The following is a 19,045-nucleotide window of genomic DNA, read 5'->3' as shown; positions in this document are numbered from 1 at the left end:
GTACATGAGTTTGTAATCATAATTTTATTGCAGCTTATCACGTAAACAATATATAAGACCACAAGTGTTGTGACTAAGTAGACATGCCCATTTTACGTCATGAGACCTCCAACAGAGTCTGCTGACTGCATGGAGCCTATAGAGTGCTGGCACGTGGAGGCATGTCGTTTTTCTGCCCATATGAAGTCATTTTGCAACCCTACACCACACTGTACAAAGCCCAGCCAAAGAAGGGAGGCTGCACGAGACACGAGCAACAAAGACTAGAATAAAAGAAATGAGCTGGAAAGTCAATCATATGAAAATGGACAGAGGACACAAAAACACAACAGCTGAGAATATCCAAGTTTAACAAAAACATCACTTTTAATACATACTTTATTTCTGTGAATAAATCTTAAATATTTGAATACTTTATCGGCAGGAATACTTCCCTTCATTTGAATCAAATTCTTCTTTCTTATATAGAGGTTATGCTTATACAGATATTTTTGACAGGTTTTATTGGGTTTTCTTTTTTTCAAAATAAGTTTTCCTGTGTTTTCTCCTTTCTCTTATTGGTTGGCTCACTATGGCTCCCCTCTTTGGGTTTGATCTTCCTCTCTCTCTTCTCCGCCTCTTTCTCGCCAACCCTTAAGATCATTTTCTTCTACATCTCTATTTTTCTGTACCTGGTAAACAGAGAATGGATAATCAGATAGGGAAATGGTTTTTGGACACATGATTTGAATTTAACAATGGAAACACGTGACAAATGAAATCAAACCACACAAACTATCTTTGCAAACAAACAAGGAAAGTTCTAGAAAGTTGCCCAAAGTTGAACTAATCTAACTAAGAAAGCATGATGCCATCAATAACAAAACCTCTCACTTTGGAATAACTAATCGTCGACATCAAATCTAATGAAAGCAGCAAGCAAACTAAGATGGTGTAGCTGAAGTCAATGTGCACGAAGAGCACGACAAGCTCATTTAAAAATATTTCATAAAAAGTTTGGTAACACTTTATTCCATCATCCCACCCCCAGTTATAATTTATAAGCAGTATGTGAACATATAATGAACTAGTCATAAAACATTATAGTGCAGTTATAACAACACTGTATGTGTTTAATAATATAGAGTATACTAATAATTTGTAATAACAACATTGTAATATTATAATAACAGTTTTTAGCTCCTTAAACACCAGCAATCTGGGAAGAGTTCAATCAGTTTAAAAGCCCATAGCTCCGTTTCCAGCTACATCATATTGTGTTACAAACTATTAATTCTATGTTCATAATCCGCTTATAAATCCTTGTAAAATAAAGTGTTTCCAAAGGCTTTTTGTGGGACAGCAATTATAACAGAACAGACAGGCACGCCTACATACAGACAGAAACAACTCAACAAAGAAGCTGTATGGCTGACACTGACAGCAACTCAGGTGGTTACTTCACCTTCCAGCGAGACATCAAGGAGAACATCAGATACAGAAAGCATTACTCTGGGATTTACCCATTCATTATTCATCGTGTCACCTTGTCAATTTGTGACAATTGCTAGATTCATGTCTTCAATTGAGAGACTATAGAGTTCCACATGTATAGGAGTGTGATCATATACAAAGTAGACGTCGCTGAGGACTGGTTTGCATATGAACATAAACATACAGGACAAAACAGAAAGTACACATGGAGATAACCAGTAGCAGTTCAAGCTGTGGAATACCTTGATTTAGTTAGGTGGGTTGACTGAATTTAGCCTGGAAATCAACAAGGGGTTAAATGAGTTAATGATGAGGGTGTGATGGAATTAGACAAATCAAAACACACATTATTAAACTTATGATGAATTTGTCGAACGATGAAGAGTTAATGTCATGAAATTAGATGACAGCACAGGATGAAGATGAATTGCATAAACACAATTACACAGTTAAAGTATCAGGGAATGATTCACATAATTATTGAATTATTTTGAAAAGGTCAATACATTTAAATCACATTCAAAATGTTATTTTGAGAAAAAAGAGGGACGTTTTTATTTATTTTTAATATGTTACAGTGGATGTATAACAAAGTGAGGCTACTTACATTCAACGTAGTTGCGGGCAACGAACTTCAGCACCTCATCAATAAGAATGACGGGGAAGGAAAGCTTCAGGACTACCAGCCACTGATCAAGGTTCAAATGGGTCAACTTGAAGACCATCTGGGGGGCAAAAGAGTGGAATCAGAAGTGCTGGGAAACAGTGGAGAGCAACTTCGACATACACTCCACGTCATATACCTCAATATAATTAAATCCCTATATTGAGAGCACTTGTGGCTGACTTACGGGCAGAGGGTCGACATAGATGATCATGAAATGCAGGGACATGGAGAGGGTCATGGCAGAGAGCAGCCAGAAGTTGCTCCATGGGGGCATGCGAAGCAGAGACTGGTTCTCAGACAAGCTTGAAAAAGAAAGAAAAAAGATGTTATGAAAATACATTTTTTTGTAAAGAAACCACAACCACTACATCATCACATGTATCGTCATGATATGTGAAGTATCACCTGTTGAGAGCGTTGCACATCTCAATGGTGACCAGCACAGACAAGGCCATGGTCATAGGGCAAGATGCCTCAAAGATCTCACAATCAACGCCGTTGAAGTCCTCGTTATCATCGTGGCACTGCATGAAGTGGGACTGTACAGAGAGAGGTGAGGTGAGGTTATGAAGTGTATGCATGTGTGTGTCTGTGTGCGTGTTAAAGACAATGAAAGAGACTCACAAGCTGGTGGTAGGAGACACCGGGTCCAGATGGGTCATACAGGAACCAATAAGCAGCACCGCAAACAGTGGCAGCACCGACGTATCCTGTTGGCGAAACAAGACAGTGTTGGTGTTGGCAAGAGTTTGTCCTGCATTTAAACAATATACAAATGTAATGTCTGAAGTCCTACTTACCACCGATAGCCATGTATCTGAAGAACAGCCAGCCAGAGATCAGGGGCTCCTTGGAGGAACGTGGGGGCTTGCCCATGATGTCCAGATCTGGGGGGTTGAAGCCCAGAGCGGTGGCGGGCAGACCGTCAGTAACCAGGTTGACCCACAGCAGCTGGACGGGGATCAGAGCCTCGGGCAGACCCAAAGCAGCGGTCAGGAAGATACTGAGAGAGGGAGAAAGGAAACAATAGAACAGGCCGAAGTTTGCCAGAGGCAGAGAGAAAGATGGCTGAAACGTGGCGTTTAGCTGTGGCTCAGAGTGCATGTTACGTAAGCCACTCACCAGACGACCTCACCAACGTTGGAGGAGATGAGGTAGCGAATGAACTGCTTCATGTTGTTGTAGATAGCTCTGCCCTCCTCAACAGCAGCCACAATGGAAGAGAAGTTATCGTCAGCCAGGACCATCTCAGAGGCAGACTTGGCAACGGCAGTGCCAGAGCCCATGGCGATGCCGATCTCGGCCTTCTTCAGGGCAGGGGCATCGTTCACACCATCACCAGTCTGGAATAGGGACGAGTGGAAAGCACATGTTAAACTACTCCTCAACTACTCACATATACAGACAAATTACCATATATTTACTGTAAAACCTGGACACAAAACCACAAACAGAACAGCTGAAAAACACAGGTTTTAGAAGTTATGTTGTATTTCATGCTGCTGAGTTCTCACCATAGCAGTAATGTCATCATTAGCCTGCAGGAACTCAACAATCTTGGATTTGTGGGATGGCTCTACACGGGCAAAGCAGCAAGCTCTGCGCACAGCTTCGGCCTGTTCATGGAGGGGCAGATCGTCAAACTCGCGTCCGGTGTAGGCCTTGTTCTCAACATCCTCATCCTCTTTGAAGATGCCAATACGACGGCAGATAGCGATAGCGGTTCCCTTGTTGTCACCTGAAACAAAAAGGAGGATAAATTTGATGGAGAGTTTGCGAAATAACTGTTTCTGAGGTGTAAAACAGTGGCTTTATTTAAAAATATACATATATTCCACACGTAAAACTAACCAGTGATCATAATGACACGGATTCCAGCATCTCTGCACAGCACAATGGAGCCACAGACCTCCTTACGAGGGGGATCCAGCATACCCACACAGCCGACGAAGGTCAGGTCAGTCTGAGGATGGAGGTTTGAATAGTCATTACAAAATAACTGTTTACATGTAGTCACATTTACATCCACACATCTCAACACCAAGGTGTTTAAGCCCTCACCTCGTAATCTGCGAATTTGGTTGCATCCTCAAACTTCATCTCGTCCAGGTTCAGTGGGGTGTCACGAGTGGCCAGGGCCAGGCAACGCAGGGTGTCACGACCGGTACCCCACTCTCTGATAACAGCCAGGATCTTCTCCTTAATGACGTTGGTCAGGGGCACGCGAGTGGTGCCAATACGCACATATGCGCACCTGTCAATCACACCCTCTGGGGCTCCCTGTGGAGGACAAAAAAAAGATAACTTAGTTTTATGTTGAATGCTGAACAAAGGATGTGAGACAGACAAAAAGAAGAAACTTGCCTTCACGAACATCTTGGCACCGCCATCACCCTTAGTGGGAGTGCAGTACACAGACATGGACTTCCTGTCACGGGAGAACTCCAGAGTGACTTCCTTCTTCATGAGCTGCTTGACCACCTGTTGGACGAAAGGGTGTTTTATTAGATAGGCACTTATCTCCGCTTGCACTGAGTTAATAACTTAAATCATTTGGACCAATTTGAACTGATTCACATAACTAATAATTTTCAGTGGTTTGCAATTAGCTGTTTAAATAAAAATGTAAATTATCCTCAAAGGTAGCGAATGGCAAGAGGAGATTTACTGAGCAGCAGGCGTTGGCTCTCTCAATCCTGGACAGGCTCTTCACGTTGCTGTTGAACACGTTCATCTTCTCAACCAGGCAGGACAGGGCAGTCTCAGTAGCCTCACCGACCTTCTCATAGATCTTCTTGGACTAGAGAAAAGGAAGGAAATGGAGATCATTGGTTCAACTTTGGAAGGTCATGAGGTTTCAGTGTAGCAAATACACTGCATGACTTCATAACTTTACCTCGTTGTAGTCGAGAGATGAGTCGTTGCACAGGGCGCAAATGGTAGCCAGCTCAACAAGGCCATCGTATCCACTGCAGTTGATCTTGGATCCTCCCTGGGAGCTGAAAGACAATAAAGAAACTAATGAGAGGCGGTTCATGGGCACTCCAATGTATGCCTGACACTGGAATTGAATAATGACAATCAACTTACACCTCGCCCTCGGGGGTGTACTTGGAGCCAGAGATATCGAAGGCATCAAGGGCAACATTGTCGCCAACAGCGCTCTTGATGATAAACATCTGTGGCGGAGGAAACAAAGAAATTTATAACTGGTGCTTGAAGTAGGCCGGTTTTGCAGACAAACTCTCGACAACACAATTTCCTTCTTGAGTGTGAAAGATGTTACACCCACCTTGGTCACACACATCTGGTTGGTGGTGAGGGTGCCAGTCTTGTCTGAGCAGATGACGGAGGTGCAGCCCAGGGTCTCCACGGAGGGCAGGCTTCTGACGATGGCGTTCTTCTTGGCCATACGGCGAGTACCGAGGGCCAGACAGGTGGTGATGACAGCGGGCAGACCTGAGAGACATTGGTGAAAACTGTGAGTGAGATGAACAAGCGGCGGAGGAACACGCACACCAACTCCGATTGTCGCTTTCTGGTTACAATGGCGCGCTTCCCTCACCCTCAGGGATGGCGGCCACAGCCAGAGCCACAGCAATCTTGAAGTAGTAGACAGCACCACGGATCCATGAGCCTCCGTGGACGGGGTCGTTGAAGTGGCCAATGTTGATGGCCCAGACAGCAACACAGATCAGGGAGATAACCTTGGACAGCTGCTCGCCGAACTCGTCCATCTTGGCCTGCAGAGGAGTCTTCTCCTGCTCGGTGGCAGCCATCTGGTCACGGATCTTACCGATCTCAGTGGACACTCCGGTGGACACAGCAACACCAATGGCCTTGCCGGCAGCGATATTGGTGCCCTACAGAGGAGACAAGCAGGTAATGCTAGTTAAATGGGAAAAAAGGAGTAACAAGAACAGGCTTGAGACACAGGGAATATGAAATATTGCTGTTGGTGAAGGCACTTACAGAGAAAAGCATGTTCTTCTTGTCCTGGTTGACGGCTCTCATGTCAGGAACAGCCTCGGTGTGCTTGATCACACTGACGGACTCACCTAAGAGAGAGAAAATGTATTAAAAACGTCCAATGTAGTTAGGGTAGAAAAATATTTTGTGCCAGATTTAAGGTTTCTTGAAAAGCTACCAGTAAGGATGGACTGGTCAACACGCAGGGTGGTGGACTTGATGCAAACAAGCCTGATGTCAGCGGGGACTTTGTCACCAACTGTTGGGAATCACAGAGAAGTCATCATTATCATGAAATCATCATCATTAAAATGAATTATTGTAAATTCTACTAATTTTTGTGGTTGAATGCATCAATATAAAATAAATGAAACTTTGGTGAGTTTATTCAATTTGAACCTGAACATTCAATAGATTGTAATAGTTTGTAGCACAATGTATGCCAGTTATTAAATACTTAGTAGGCTTATGTAGAATAGTGACCGAATTGTAAATTGAAGAGATTGAAGGGATCATCGCTTTTTCATTTGAAATCCTTTATCACGAACCAGTTGGACGTCTCATTTAACGGATCTGACACCCCACATCTCCATGGGCCTATTCACAAAAACTTTGATCCGCCCTCCACAAGAGTAGTAAACATTATGGTTACAAACTGGATTTTGATATTAGATAACTTAATAATGTTTAAAAGGGAGCCGTTGTTTGAATAGAGGAGACGTTGATATCAAATAGACTATCAAATATATTTAAACGTTGTAAATAAAATGTTCACACTCTTTTACAAAAGTTTATTTATGTGACTTTAATTGTTTAGAAGCTTAAAGGTGTGAATATTTCAAAGCTCTGCCAGACTGGAGGGCCATGATGTAACTCCTCTCTGGCACTTGGATCACTGTCAGCGATCTTGAGTAACCTTATGATATGAAAATAGAAATGATCGCACAACCCTAATCCTTTAGTGAAAAACAGTTAACTAATTCACAACATTACAGTAGAAGGTATTCGAAATCAAGACAAATGCTAAGAGTAACTTTTTTTACTTAATCCTTGGATTTCATAATGAGGCAGAATCTAAACTGACATGCACGGCCCGGTAAGAGTGAACCACACACGGTGGAGGTGTGGGGGGGAGGGGCTGCCAGCGAGAGAGGCGACAGGTGTACACTGACAAATGAACGGACGTGTGGGCAATGGCAGCAAGGGGAGATGAGGTGCGGCAGGTGCTCGTGAGGGTATTTATACTCGTGATTTTGCTTTCCTTCAGTCAGCATATTTTCATAGAAGTGCGACTCACATTTCCTTAAAAATACACAAGGCTTTGCGATCGGCCAATTCCAGACACATATAAGTTGAATTTCTGTCTGTCTTCCTTTTCCTTAAGAGAACTGTAAGCAGCTCATTGGATCTTTGTTGTCTCTTTTCACCGCTGCATTGTATTTAGACAGTGACGACTGTTTAACATAACAGATAGTGACAGATTCCACCGACATGGACGTTTATAAATCCGGCTTACAAATCCCGCCTATAGAAAATGATGATCAATCTTGACATTTCTTACCAGACACCTCCACAATGTCTCCAGGAGCAATCAGCCTGGCCTTGATCATCTGCACACTCTTTCTGTCAGAACGGTAAACTTTGCCCATCTCAGGCTCGTACTCCTTGAGAGCCTCGATGGCATCTTCAGCGTTACGTTCCTGTGGCACACACGGACAAAAGGACAGTCATTAAAAAGTCCAAATAAGTCAAATGTAGACATTTTGAGCCCCACTTTAACAGTTTTGAATAGACTGGGAACACAGCTGTTGATCCTAAATGTAATCCATACACATGTTAACATAAGTCCTCAATGTCCTCGAGCAGCTTTAAGCACAGCACTTACACGCAGAGAGTATTGCAGGTTGTCCAAATAAATACCAATTAATGTGTGGTCAGTGGGGCATAGATCTATGCTCATAAACACCATTTAATGGAGGGAGTTTGCAACAAGAAAGCACACACTGGACTCTGAGATAATATCTTCTAATAGCAGGTTACCAAAGTCAGATCTGTTATCAGAAGAAAAACAGAAACGAAGCAGCTGATTTGGACACTTGCCGGGGATGTGTTTACAACAATGTTCCCGTTGCCACTGATGAGAACAACTTAATGGCTTGCTTGTACAAGAGCATGACTTGCGCAATGTGAATCATCCATCACCTATCTGGCTATCTCATCACATTAACCTTCTTTATTCAAAGAGGGAATAATATTGTTCATCTAAGTTAAACTATGTCGTAATAGCTACTTTAGAGCACACAACAACTATTCCAGTTGAGCAACCACGTCTGGGTAGAAAACATGGCAGTAACTGGAGCTTCGGTTCTTTCTGTCATCACTGCAAAGGATATGTCTTATTGCTCAACACGCTGCGTCACTGACCTGCCACACTCCAACAATGGCGTTAGCGATGAGGATAAGAAGGATGACGAAGGGTTCCACGAAGGCAGTGACGGTCTCATCACCTTCCTCAAACCAGGCCAGCACCTGAGGTCACAGTGGTTCAGAGCAAATCAGTATTGGTGTGAGCACGGCAGTGGAGACAACAGTGACAGTGGGCCTCACTGCTCTTGAGAAACAGCATACATACCTCTGCATTTTATTAACTTTAAATGGACAATCAACATCGTTTAAACTGTGTGATTGTGCCGAAATGTAAAACATCCTCACAGCTTTATAACCTTGTATGTAATGTTTGAAGTCTGAATAATAAGAGGATACATATTCAGTGATTGTGGAGGCTTCCGACTAGCATTTATAGTTTGTTTTTAGGCATTGAGCATGTTTCACATGGCATATAGTATACAACAACATGCAACAATGTGAACAAAAAATCATTTTCAAATCATAAATATTACAGGGCATTTTTTAGACCGTGTCTTCATCTACTTTGACATAATTTTAATCAGTTCCTTTCTTTTCCTGATGTTGTATATATTTGTATGTCGTATAATGATTACGCAGTTGTTTTTAATTTGATCTCTATGTCCCATAACCCCTTGCTCCTTCTGACTTCAGCCCTCTCTCTGTGGAGGCCCTTCGTTCCTTCCTTCAGGCTTGACCTTTCCCGAAGGATTCAGTTTCTCTCCTCAGCTCAGGGCTTTCTTAAAATAAACCCATACCCCTCAGCCCCCCTATACTTTCCTGACCCCCATCTCTCACTGGCTCCTCAATATTCGCCTTCTAAGGCCATCATGACAGCTGCCCGAAGGGGTGAAAGCTGGGTATAGGGATTAATGCACCTCCTACAAGCCCTTGCATTCTGTCTCCGTCCTCTCAAGTTGTCTTGCTCAAAAATACTTGGAGGGGCAGCGGGGGATAAGAAGTGTATGTGCACAAAGTGACCAGACAGAAGTGATCAACTGCAGAATGTTTTTTTTCTGTTTGTGTGGTGGGTTTTCTGAGAGGGCTAAGCGATTATTATGCTAAAAATGTAACAAAATATATATTTCTTATAGTTTATTCTTGTGAATGAAGTCAAGTGAAGTGTCTGATCCCTCGTGGTGTGGAGTTTGTTGCTACTATGTCTCCAAGAAAAACCCTTTGAGGCAAATTTGTGATTTTAGGCTAAGCTAAATACATTGAATTATAAATGTAACTCCTACTATTGTTACATTGTTGTTACTTAAGTTTTTTTTTAATTTGACAGTTTAGCATTACCGACTGGTTTGAATAAACAACAACACATGTTGACTTACAAAAGAGATGCAGGCAGCCAGCAACAGGATCCTGACAAGCAAGTCCTCAAACTGCACGACAATCAGCTCCCAGATGGTCTTACCTGGATGAGACCGACAAAGAAAAGAATGGATATAAATCAACGGATAATTAACACATAATATGAATGTGATTAATAATGTTACATCTATTTTAATGCAACGGTGTCTACAGTACGAAGCATTGATTTAGAAGAAGGAAGGTACACTTCACTATCACTATCAGTGTCACTATCAATGCCTCTTGGGAGAAAGTTTTCAAAATTTACGTACAATGTCATTAGCGTGTGTAGCATCACACAATCAAATTGCTTCAGTCATGTACTGTTATTGCATGATGGTTTTCCCATCTGGGTCGAATCAGGTGTCTAGAGGTTCTTGAACAGATTTACATATTAACACTTACCCTCCTCAGCGGGCAGCTCTGGAATTGGACACAAAGATCAAGGAGGAGAAAGGTCGTGGAGACAGAAAGAGAAGGAAAAGGATCGTCCGTTAAAATGATTCATATTCCGAAAAGAAACATGCCGTTCATCAAGAAACATTTTCAACAAAACTTTGAGATTTTTGGCCTCTCAAACACTTCCACACAAAATCCCTGTGTGCTTTACACCTAATGTCTTCAAGCGCTGTACAGACTGCTGAAATGTAAAAGCCTCTCTGCTGTATTTGATCTGGAATCAGGTGTTAAATCCTGACCGAGGCCTTATGGAAACCTCACTTTACTACAAAATAAAACGTTTCGTTTAATGTCAGCTCACTAAAATGTTACAAGGAAGAAGAAACTTCACAATGAAAATAAGAATGATTTTGAATATAATACTATATTACAGAGTCTTTGGCAGTTATTGATTAGCAATTATATAACAGATCATTTAGACATAAGCCATCTAAGGACCTCCCTTTTCTACCCAGCCTAAAATTATCCATCCCTCCTGTTAACGGCTGCCCCATATATCACCCAGGAAGCTTCTTGAGCCATCACCTGTCTCTCTCGCTCTCCAGCCATCTTCTTTGGCTATCTTTAAATAGCTCTTCAAAGCCCTCAAAGTCTCTGCTTCTCAATGTCTCTGCATTTCTACCGGCTGTTGCAACTACCCTCTAAAAAAGCATCACATGCAAAATCTCAACTCAACAAGTATGTCCTAATTCAGGAAAACACTTCCACAAACTATGAGCGTTACGGCATATTTTGAAAGTCATCACTTAGAATCTTTTACTTTAAAGTGATGTGTTTCTCTATGTGGCCTAGTTGCCAAACAGTGTCTTTGTGAGTCAGTCGTCTTCCAGTAGGCCTCCCACCCCATCCCTGATGCCCAAACTCTCACCATTGTAGCCATACTTCTCCAGGTTCTTCTTGCTCTGGTCTGGAGAGAGACCGACTTCCTCATTCACCCCGAAGTAAGCCAGGCATTCAGCCGTGGACTTAGTGTGTGCGTTCTCCATCCTTTCAGGATAGACAAGGGATTGCCCGTCTAACCACGCTTTTTTACTTCTTAGTTATTCTCTGCAGTTTTTTTCCCTTGTTCCACCACCCTCGCCTAGAAGTGTGGCACCCTCCAATTCAGGAGTACTGGACAGAAAGAGCGAATATCCAGATACATGTTCAGGGTTTTATACCACCAAGGGGCCCAGGATTGGTGGACACCCCACCGGCACACGCCCTCAAATTCCAGCATGTGGGGGTATGGTGGGGGGCCTCGGGTGGGGCTCGAGGTGGAGCAATGGGGAGGTGAGATGGTGGACTTGGACAGGAACAAGGCTTAGATTGGGAAAGGAGGCAACGTAAGAGAGTGGTGGTGAAGGGGCAGGGTGACGGGGGGGAGGGGGGCCTTCGCACCGTGGATGAAAATGAGATCTGTTTTTGGAACATGCATGGTCAGTGGAATAAGACGAAGGGAGAAGGTGAGAGAGTGAGACAGGAGCTCATCCAGAGTGGAGGGAGTGGGGGCATATTGAGTGATGGCTCAACTGGTTTCTGCTGAGGAAGGTGGCTCAGCCAGAGGGAGAGAGAGGAGTGAACTGGTGAGGGATTGAAGGAGTGAGATGGTAGACGAATAATCTAGGACAAGAATTTTACATGGAGAATCTGAGTTAGACATGTCGGCACATTGACACATGAAGTTCAAAGCTCAAACCAGAAACAAGAACTTTATGCAACAGAACTGCATCCTTTAATATCTTCAACACTGCACATTTACTCACGTCATAATAACAGTGACTCTTCAGTTCTGATAATACACCGAAGTAAGACATGGGAATGATAAAGGAAAAGGGTGAGTGTCGTAGAGGAATGATCTCTGGGGGACAGGAATGCCGAGAGGACAGCCAGCGTGTCCCACAAGTGCACTGCAGAGGAAAAGCCCTGGCTGCAGATACAGAAGGATCAAGTTTTATTTCTCTTTTTTTATGAGGAAAGGAAGGCCGCAGGGATATATGGAGCGGCTTAGATAGAGGCACGACAGGTGATCTGTCCGCAAATGACAATTCAGTGATGCACATTGGCCTCTTGTGGTGGATTCACGGCACTGAATATGTTACAAACAACAATACACATAATTTAACAAAGAAAAGAACATTGTTACTTGATATCATACTTTTTTTTAAATTTCTTTTAATCCAAAAATCTGTTTGGTCGTTATTGATCTCTCATTACTTGTTCTGTTTCGTTTGCCTTTATAACAACAGTACATCAGTTACATTACATCAACACTTCATGTACTGAACATTCAGTATAAAACATACTCTTGAGCACAAACTTCAGTGATTTACTATCTGTTTTAACAGCAGTAAACAGCCTGCTGCGTGGTGCAGACAGGACCTCAAGCTACTGTTGCTTATCAATAAAGTGCCACGTGCTCCAGAACAGCAGTGGTCACGGCTCACCACTCCTACTGGACACATTTCTGCTGCAATATAACTATTCTTGTGTTACGTTGTCGTGTAATGGCACAGTGCCAGCCAGGACCAAAGATTAATTTCTTTTCAATGTGCGAAAGGCCTTTACTCGCAATGTATGCATCAGCGTTATTGCATAACAATTTGCATTCTCCAAAGTTTATTTTTGGTCAAACTGCTCCAGAAAAATGTTAACAGCTGTCAGTGTGAGCCGTCTACATCATTAATGGTGTTTGTACTGTGTACTGGTGATGGATTTTGCTGTTTTATATTTCATTTGAATGCCGATGTGAGGACAGTTTACTTTCAAATGAAAAGTGTCAAAAAGTGTGGCCTCACACAGACTGGATGGTCAGAAAATTCAAACCAATAAGGTCAAACAAATTGTGCTTGAGGGAAACCAAGAAACTATTTGTGTACGGTACGACAGTTTCATGCTCTATACAAGGGTAATGCATCGAACAGCATGTGATGACAAATAACAATAAATCATGTGAAGGGTTGTTGGAACAGTGAAGGATGATTTTAATTTAAATCTGTGGGTGTCACAATAATTTTAATCTAATTATTAATTTAATAATATATACAATAAGATTAATCCATTTAATTATATATTTATTTCTAATTCATAACAACTTACGCCTTCATTCAAGTAAAGATTTTCCTTGTGTCCATAACAATTAACATGACAACTCAACGACTCACATCCTGGTGTGAACAAACATAATGTGAGTTTTAAGACTCCTCACTAGCCAACACAACTGATAAAGAATGAAGGGCGTTATATCCATTTAACTATACTACCATTTAAAAAGTTTTTCTCTCCTGGAAAACGTATTTGTAAAATAATGCTACTTTTACGGATGTGTTTAATGTCCAATAGTAATGGGTGTATGGTTAGTGTTAGTGTACTAACAGAAAAATAACAATTAAAATAAAAGATGACAAATAAACATGTGCAGCTCTGAAACCGACTCTCTGACTTGCTCTCAGCAGGCTGGATGCTTCCAGTCATGGAGGATTTTACTCAGGTTGAAGCTTCTCTCATCACAATGACCCTCTGGGACCGTGGTGAGGGAGTCTGCCCATAATTTATATGGGAATAATAATAAAAAGAAGAAAAAAACGTTTAGAAACATATCAATGTATATGTAGTAGTGATTCATTCGTATGATTTGTATAATCAATTGGTTTACACATTTAATGGATCTAAACTTTAGATATTTAAAGTACTTGTGCAGTTAATTATTGCTGAAATACATAACCATGGGGACATGTTTACAGTAAATACCTTTATTCTTATTATTAGCCTATTGGTAACACAAACATGAGCTTCTGCTGCTCCTCCACCAATAATTTCTAAAATAGAAAGTTGTTTTTGTGGGAGCCTTTACGTTTCCCATCAGCTCCTGGTTACCAGCTGACGTGACCCTCTGTGTTGCTGCTGAAGGCCATTCCTTCCTCAGAATATACAGAAATGTATCCATGATGTAGAAGAGTAGAAAGCATTTACTGTAATGCATATATGCACAAGTGATGGCAGAATAAAACAATATACTTCAACATCTCTTTTGAAAAGCTGCTTTACAAAGCTGTATGCGTGCATTTATATTTATATTTTTGTTACGATTAAAGTATTGGACATTTTCAATACACATTTTCTTTTATTTCACTGAAATTCAAAAGGATATGAGAACGATCAGTGTGATGTTAAGATGTGCGCAAACTCATGTAAACCTAAAATCCACGATGGTTCAATATCAACAGGCCATCCAAATGTAGAAGTACATGATGAACTTCTAGGGGTGAATCTTATCAATGTAGCGTCACATTTATGTTGCATGAACTTTTTTTGTTCCCAGACGAGTTGCTGAAACATTTGATCCTCATTCTGTTCTGCCAGTGTTCCCATCTCTGTTTCACCGAGCCGTTCTCCAGGCCTCAGCTGTTGTACAGCCGTTCTGACCTCTGAGATTTGGGGGCTGTTTTAGGGGTCGGCCTGTCAGTGTCTCCCTCAGGGCAGAGCAGTGACATTTAACTCAATATCCCAGAAGGATAAGGTTTCTCCCCCGTCCCCTCCGTCTTCCGACTCGGTCTATTGCTGAAGTATCAGTAGCCTGTGGTTGCAGGGACTACTACAGCGTGAAACCCTGCAAGTCGGGACACCCATCCTTTTCAACTCCCATCGTGGCGCTAACATGACACGCCCCTCGTGCCAGCCTGAGGGATCACCATGTGCCGCCTTGACCGATGGAGCCCTTCCTCCTCCACATGTGAACTCTATACACGTTCCCAGTTCTGCACAAGTGTTAAGTGCTGTGGAGGTGCAGCGGTACACACGGCTAACTTATGCAACTAAGTCGGTCACTGCTGACTTGCACAGAACACGCAAAGTGAGAGGGACATTTGTCACTTCAAGACGAGGGGCCATGAAAGACTGACATATTTTCTGAAGAAGGTTATTGTGTTTCAGAGCACATTCTGTGGGTTGAATGTTGTATGCTGTGCAGCTATTGGACCCCTCATTTACAATAGCTGGTAGTTACAAACACGTTTCATTCCTCTGGTCTTGTGAGAAACAACCTGAACTAATTTGTCTGCCAGCCAGAAAGTGCAGTTATTATTTATTTATTTTTTCTCCAGTAACATATTGATTTTAAAAGCACTGTCCAACTCAACAGGCTCCACGCAATGGAGGAAATAGGTTAATACTGCAGCATCTGCAATTAGCCTAGCGTCCATTCAATTGCAGCTTTGTTACAAACTTTAGCATGTGTGCACATTTTTTTGAATTGGGTTACCAAAAGGTTCACTGACCAACCAAATAAAATCAAATAACACGTGTGGTATTGACAGTGAGGACATAATTAGTACTGGGCAATAAGGCAATGGATAAAGGAGCTACAGTGTCAGTGTTAGCTGGGTACTTGTTACAGCATTAGCTAATAGTAATAATAGAAGTGGCAGCTGAGTCTCTGAATCCAGAATTCCTCACGGGATATAAATAGAGCAGGTGACACTGTGCTGCTGGGTATGGCACTGCGACAGCTTTGCGGCTTTTTCATTTCAGAATGCTGGACCTTTAGCTCAGGCTCGTAAATGCCACTTTCAACTATTGGGGGAAAATAAGACAGGATGTTGGGGCGCACATTCAACGCCACAGTGTCAACAGTATCCGTGTTGTGCGCTGGGACGAGGAGTTCCTGGTTGTTCACACCATTCCACACACTTAGGGCTGTACTATATAAGCCTCAGGGGAGTCGATAGCAAAGTGAGCCTGTTGATCAAAAGTGGCTTTCGTCCTATTGATGGGTTGTGCCTTACTTGGCCGACTCAGCATTTTGAGAATGATGTAAATGTCCTGTCAATTTATTGGGAAAACTCAAGATCTGCAGAATCAAGCAAAGCATCCTGTTATCTTTACTGGCTGAGAAAACAAAATCAGATTTGACTTACAGCTGTCTTGAGTCAATCAATATACATTTTAGAAGTATTCATGGTACCTTTTTTAGCTGTACAAGGGTTATAAGAATCGACAAACCATTCAGAGTTTAGTCTACAAGAGCATGAACTAAAGAAGTGGGTAGTAACGAGTTAGATTTACTCAGTTACATGTACTTATTTGAGTAAATAATACTTGTTAATGTAGTTTTAATGCAGCATACCTTTTGTTAATTTTGAGAGAATTTGTTTAACTTTTCTTGCATTTGCAAACTCTCACCGCAGAACACATTTATTCATTTTTTTATACGTGGATGTAGCCATGTAAATTTGATGACAACCTACATTTACCCAACTGTCTAATTGGGAGTTTTCTATATGTGCAATGTCATCACAAATTGACCACAAAGACAAATGTTTATTCAATATTTTTTCATATTCTTCGTCACTCAAATAGTTTTCAGTAAAAAAGATTAATTCATGAAGTAGATGACTACTTGTATTTCAGAAAGTAAATTAATTGAGCGCTCTTTCTTCACCTGGTGAAATCATCAAGACCTCTACTCACATGCACTTTGAGCCACACAATAAATGTCCTGGCACACTTCCCTCTATGTAGGATATTATATTTGAATACTTATTATTGTTACAATAGGTCAATAACTATGTTTCCAAAACAGCCAAATGCACGGACACGTTTTGCTTTTGAAATGTCTGCAGACAAAATCCTTGTGGAGTTTCATAATAGCTGTCATAAATGCAACAATTTAGTATTTCATGCCAGCATAGCTAACTAGTAAGGACAGTATCTGGTGTCATTTGAAAGATGAACTCTTGGAAATATACTACATCTTCAATATTCCGCATAGCTAACTGGTACAGACAGTATCTGGTGTCATTTGAAAGATGAACTCTTGGAAATATACTACATCTTTAATATCTTGTCTATTTTGAGTACTCTTATCTAACCAAGACACTATTTAGAGGGTGTTTGCTATGACTGTTTGGCACGCTGCTGCCATGGATGGATGGCAGCCCATAATGGATGACCCAAACTTTGATTTTCACCCTTTTTCACAAGCGTTGATACAGTGAACCTACACACCACAGGAACATGGACACATTTGCGTCCTTATGACTCACTGACCAACATTTTTGGAGACACAAATTATAGAAGTGTCGCAGTCTGACACCACACAGCCGGTGATAAACTGTAACGACCGAGGTTGACTGAGGTCTTCAAGTCTAACGCCCGACAATAAATGAGGATTGTACTCCTGAAGGCAAATGAGAATAGCTGAGGCACCCGACGGTCAACAGATTCGCAGTAAGAATGTGGTTTCTATTAAAAGTTCAACAACAGCTCACAGACATATTAGGGTCTTTACCACATAGAGCTTCAGAAAAGGTAACAATTGTTTCTGCAATCAGGTGTTATCAAATTAATTGGAAATGGAGTCTTTATTTTTCACAAATGTTTTTCTGAAAAAAAAAAAATACAGGCGGTCTTCACTCAACTGGGCATTTTCTTTAGATTTTGAAACAACTTTTTATATCAAACTACAGACAGGGATTTACCGAAAAAACTGTTTCCATTCAAATAAGCTTCTGCTCTTTTAAATCTCAACCCCCTTCGGCTGTACAGTTCACCTCTCACCTCATTGGTCGTGTAAAAGGAAGGCAAAATGATAGACAGAGCGTCTTGAAGAAGAGTGTTGATGACAGGAAGACGAATGAATGCAAAAAGAGCCAGAGAAATACCTAAGAAAGAAATGGGATCCTTTTTTGATAAATATAGAATGAGGAACGTAAAAGAGAGATGCACACTTTTCTACACGGCCTCTTTGAGAGAAAGTGAATACTAACCTCTAACAATTATTTTCTAAATTGATACACACAAATTATTGGACGTATGATTGTGTACAGAATGTTGCAAAGACTGGAGCCGCCATAGTTTTTCTGTTTGTCTCATAGTTAGCTCAACAGCCCCTCCTTGTGGAAAACAGCTGAACCTGCAGAGACAACGAGCATGATGCAGCAGATCAAGTAAATTACTTGACTAATCTGCCAGTTTCCTGCTTTTAATGGTATTTTTATGGGGAGTGAGCTTTACATATCAATCATGTAATCTCATTCAGGGACATGGTACATTAAAATAGGTTACATAATTTCAAAACATATATTTTAAGTTGAGGCAAGTTAAAGTATTTCAACCAAATTGTTCAATACCAAGTATACATACCATACCAATTACAATACCAAGTATATATATATCTATATATATATATATATAGATATATATATATATATCTCAACTAGTAATAATCATATGAATAAACATGAACAAAATATGCAACATAACCATGATATGAAGTGATCTGTATTAATTAACTGAGCAACAAACTATTGACGATCGTATATTTGTTTGAGATGGCAAACTCAAAAAGTGAAGATTTGCTTTTCTTGCTTTAGCGATTCATAACAGAACAATACATTAACAGATTTTGAGTCATTTGATGGCTAAAACAAGTAATTTTATATGAGAACGTGACAGACATTTTACACCATTTGACAGTTTACTTTGCCTCATTGAACTGTCATCGTGAAAAGATGCTGGGTGATTTATTGACCTATTAAAACTCAGGCAATTCCTAGTACTGTGAAGACTTGCAACGAGACATTCAATGAATTGCAAGGGATTTAACTATGAACCAGAGGCATCTGTGGGGGTGGGGCGAGCATGTCGTCGGCAGCTCCCTTTTGCAGCTGGATGATGGACAAACCAACATTACAACTGACCTCTCTGGAGTCTACAAGCATTGCTTGCCAGCACTGCAAG

At 41.3% G+C, this 19,045-nt stretch overlaps 1 protein-coding gene across 2 annotated transcripts; it reads right to left on the bottom strand.

The window, feature by feature from the left end:
- Positions 1-5: 5 nt before the first annotated feature.
- On the bottom strand, positions 6-11,463 carry atp2a1l (ATPase sarcoplasmic/endoplasmic reticulum Ca2+ transporting 1, like). Of its 2 annotated transcripts, XM_068582720.1 has the most exons (24): positions 11,196-11,463; positions 10,274-10,291; positions 9,850-9,932; positions 8,534-8,638; positions 7,671-7,809; positions 6,288-6,368; positions 6,113-6,198; positions 5,706-6,003; positions 5,433-5,599; positions 5,231-5,319; positions 5,037-5,139; positions 4,809-4,940; positions 4,501-4,621; positions 4,202-4,416; positions 3,992-4,103; positions 3,655-3,878; positions 3,263-3,483; positions 2,941-3,143; positions 2,765-2,850; positions 2,546-2,679; positions 2,325-2,442; positions 2,081-2,198; positions 1,716-1,749; positions 6-671 (listed from the first exon to the last, which is right to left on the bottom strand). In XM_068582720.1, exons 1-23 carry the CDS (start codon positions 11,311-11,313, stop codon positions 1,745-1,747), a joined length of 2,976 nt encoding a protein of 991 aa, XP_068438821.1. In that variant the 5' UTR covers positions 11,314-11,463; the 3' UTR covers positions 6-671; positions 1,716-1,744. The 2 variants fall into 2 exon arrangements, with proteins under 2 accessions (XP_068438821.1, XP_068438820.1); XM_068582719.1 differs by lacking the exons at positions 6-671; positions 1,716-1,749 and having other exon boundaries at positions 2,073-2,198; positions 4,202-4,621.
- Positions 11,464-19,045: the final 7,582 nt, after the last annotated feature.

The sequence above is a fragment of the Clinocottus analis genome, unplaced genomic scaffold (genome assembly GCF_023055335.1).
Source record: "Clinocottus analis isolate CAN_PGR_092001 unplaced genomic scaffold, fCliAna1.0.p SCAF_19, whole genome shotgun sequence".
In the NCBI taxonomy this organism is placed as follows: Eukaryota; Metazoa; Chordata; class Actinopteri; order Perciformes; family Cottidae; genus Clinocottus; species Clinocottus analis.
The sequence above is the reverse complement of the archived record's forward strand: the minus strand, read 5'-3'. Positions and strand labels throughout refer to the sequence as shown.

Excerpts from the sequence above, each read along its gene's own strand:
- atp2a1l (XM_068582719.1), bottom strand. The coding sequence starts at position 11,313 with ATGGAGAACGCACACACTAAGTCCACGGCTGAATGCCTGGCTTACTTC. Across the intron at positions 4,941-5,036 it reads CATCTCTCGACTACAACGAG|TCCAAGAAGATCTATGAGAA; the intron begins GTAAAGTTATGA and ends CCTTTTCTCTAG. Across the intron at positions 2,851-2,940 it reads CAGATACATGGCTATCGGTG|GATACGTCGGTGCTGCCACT; the intron begins GTAAGTAGGACT and ends TTTCGCCAACAG.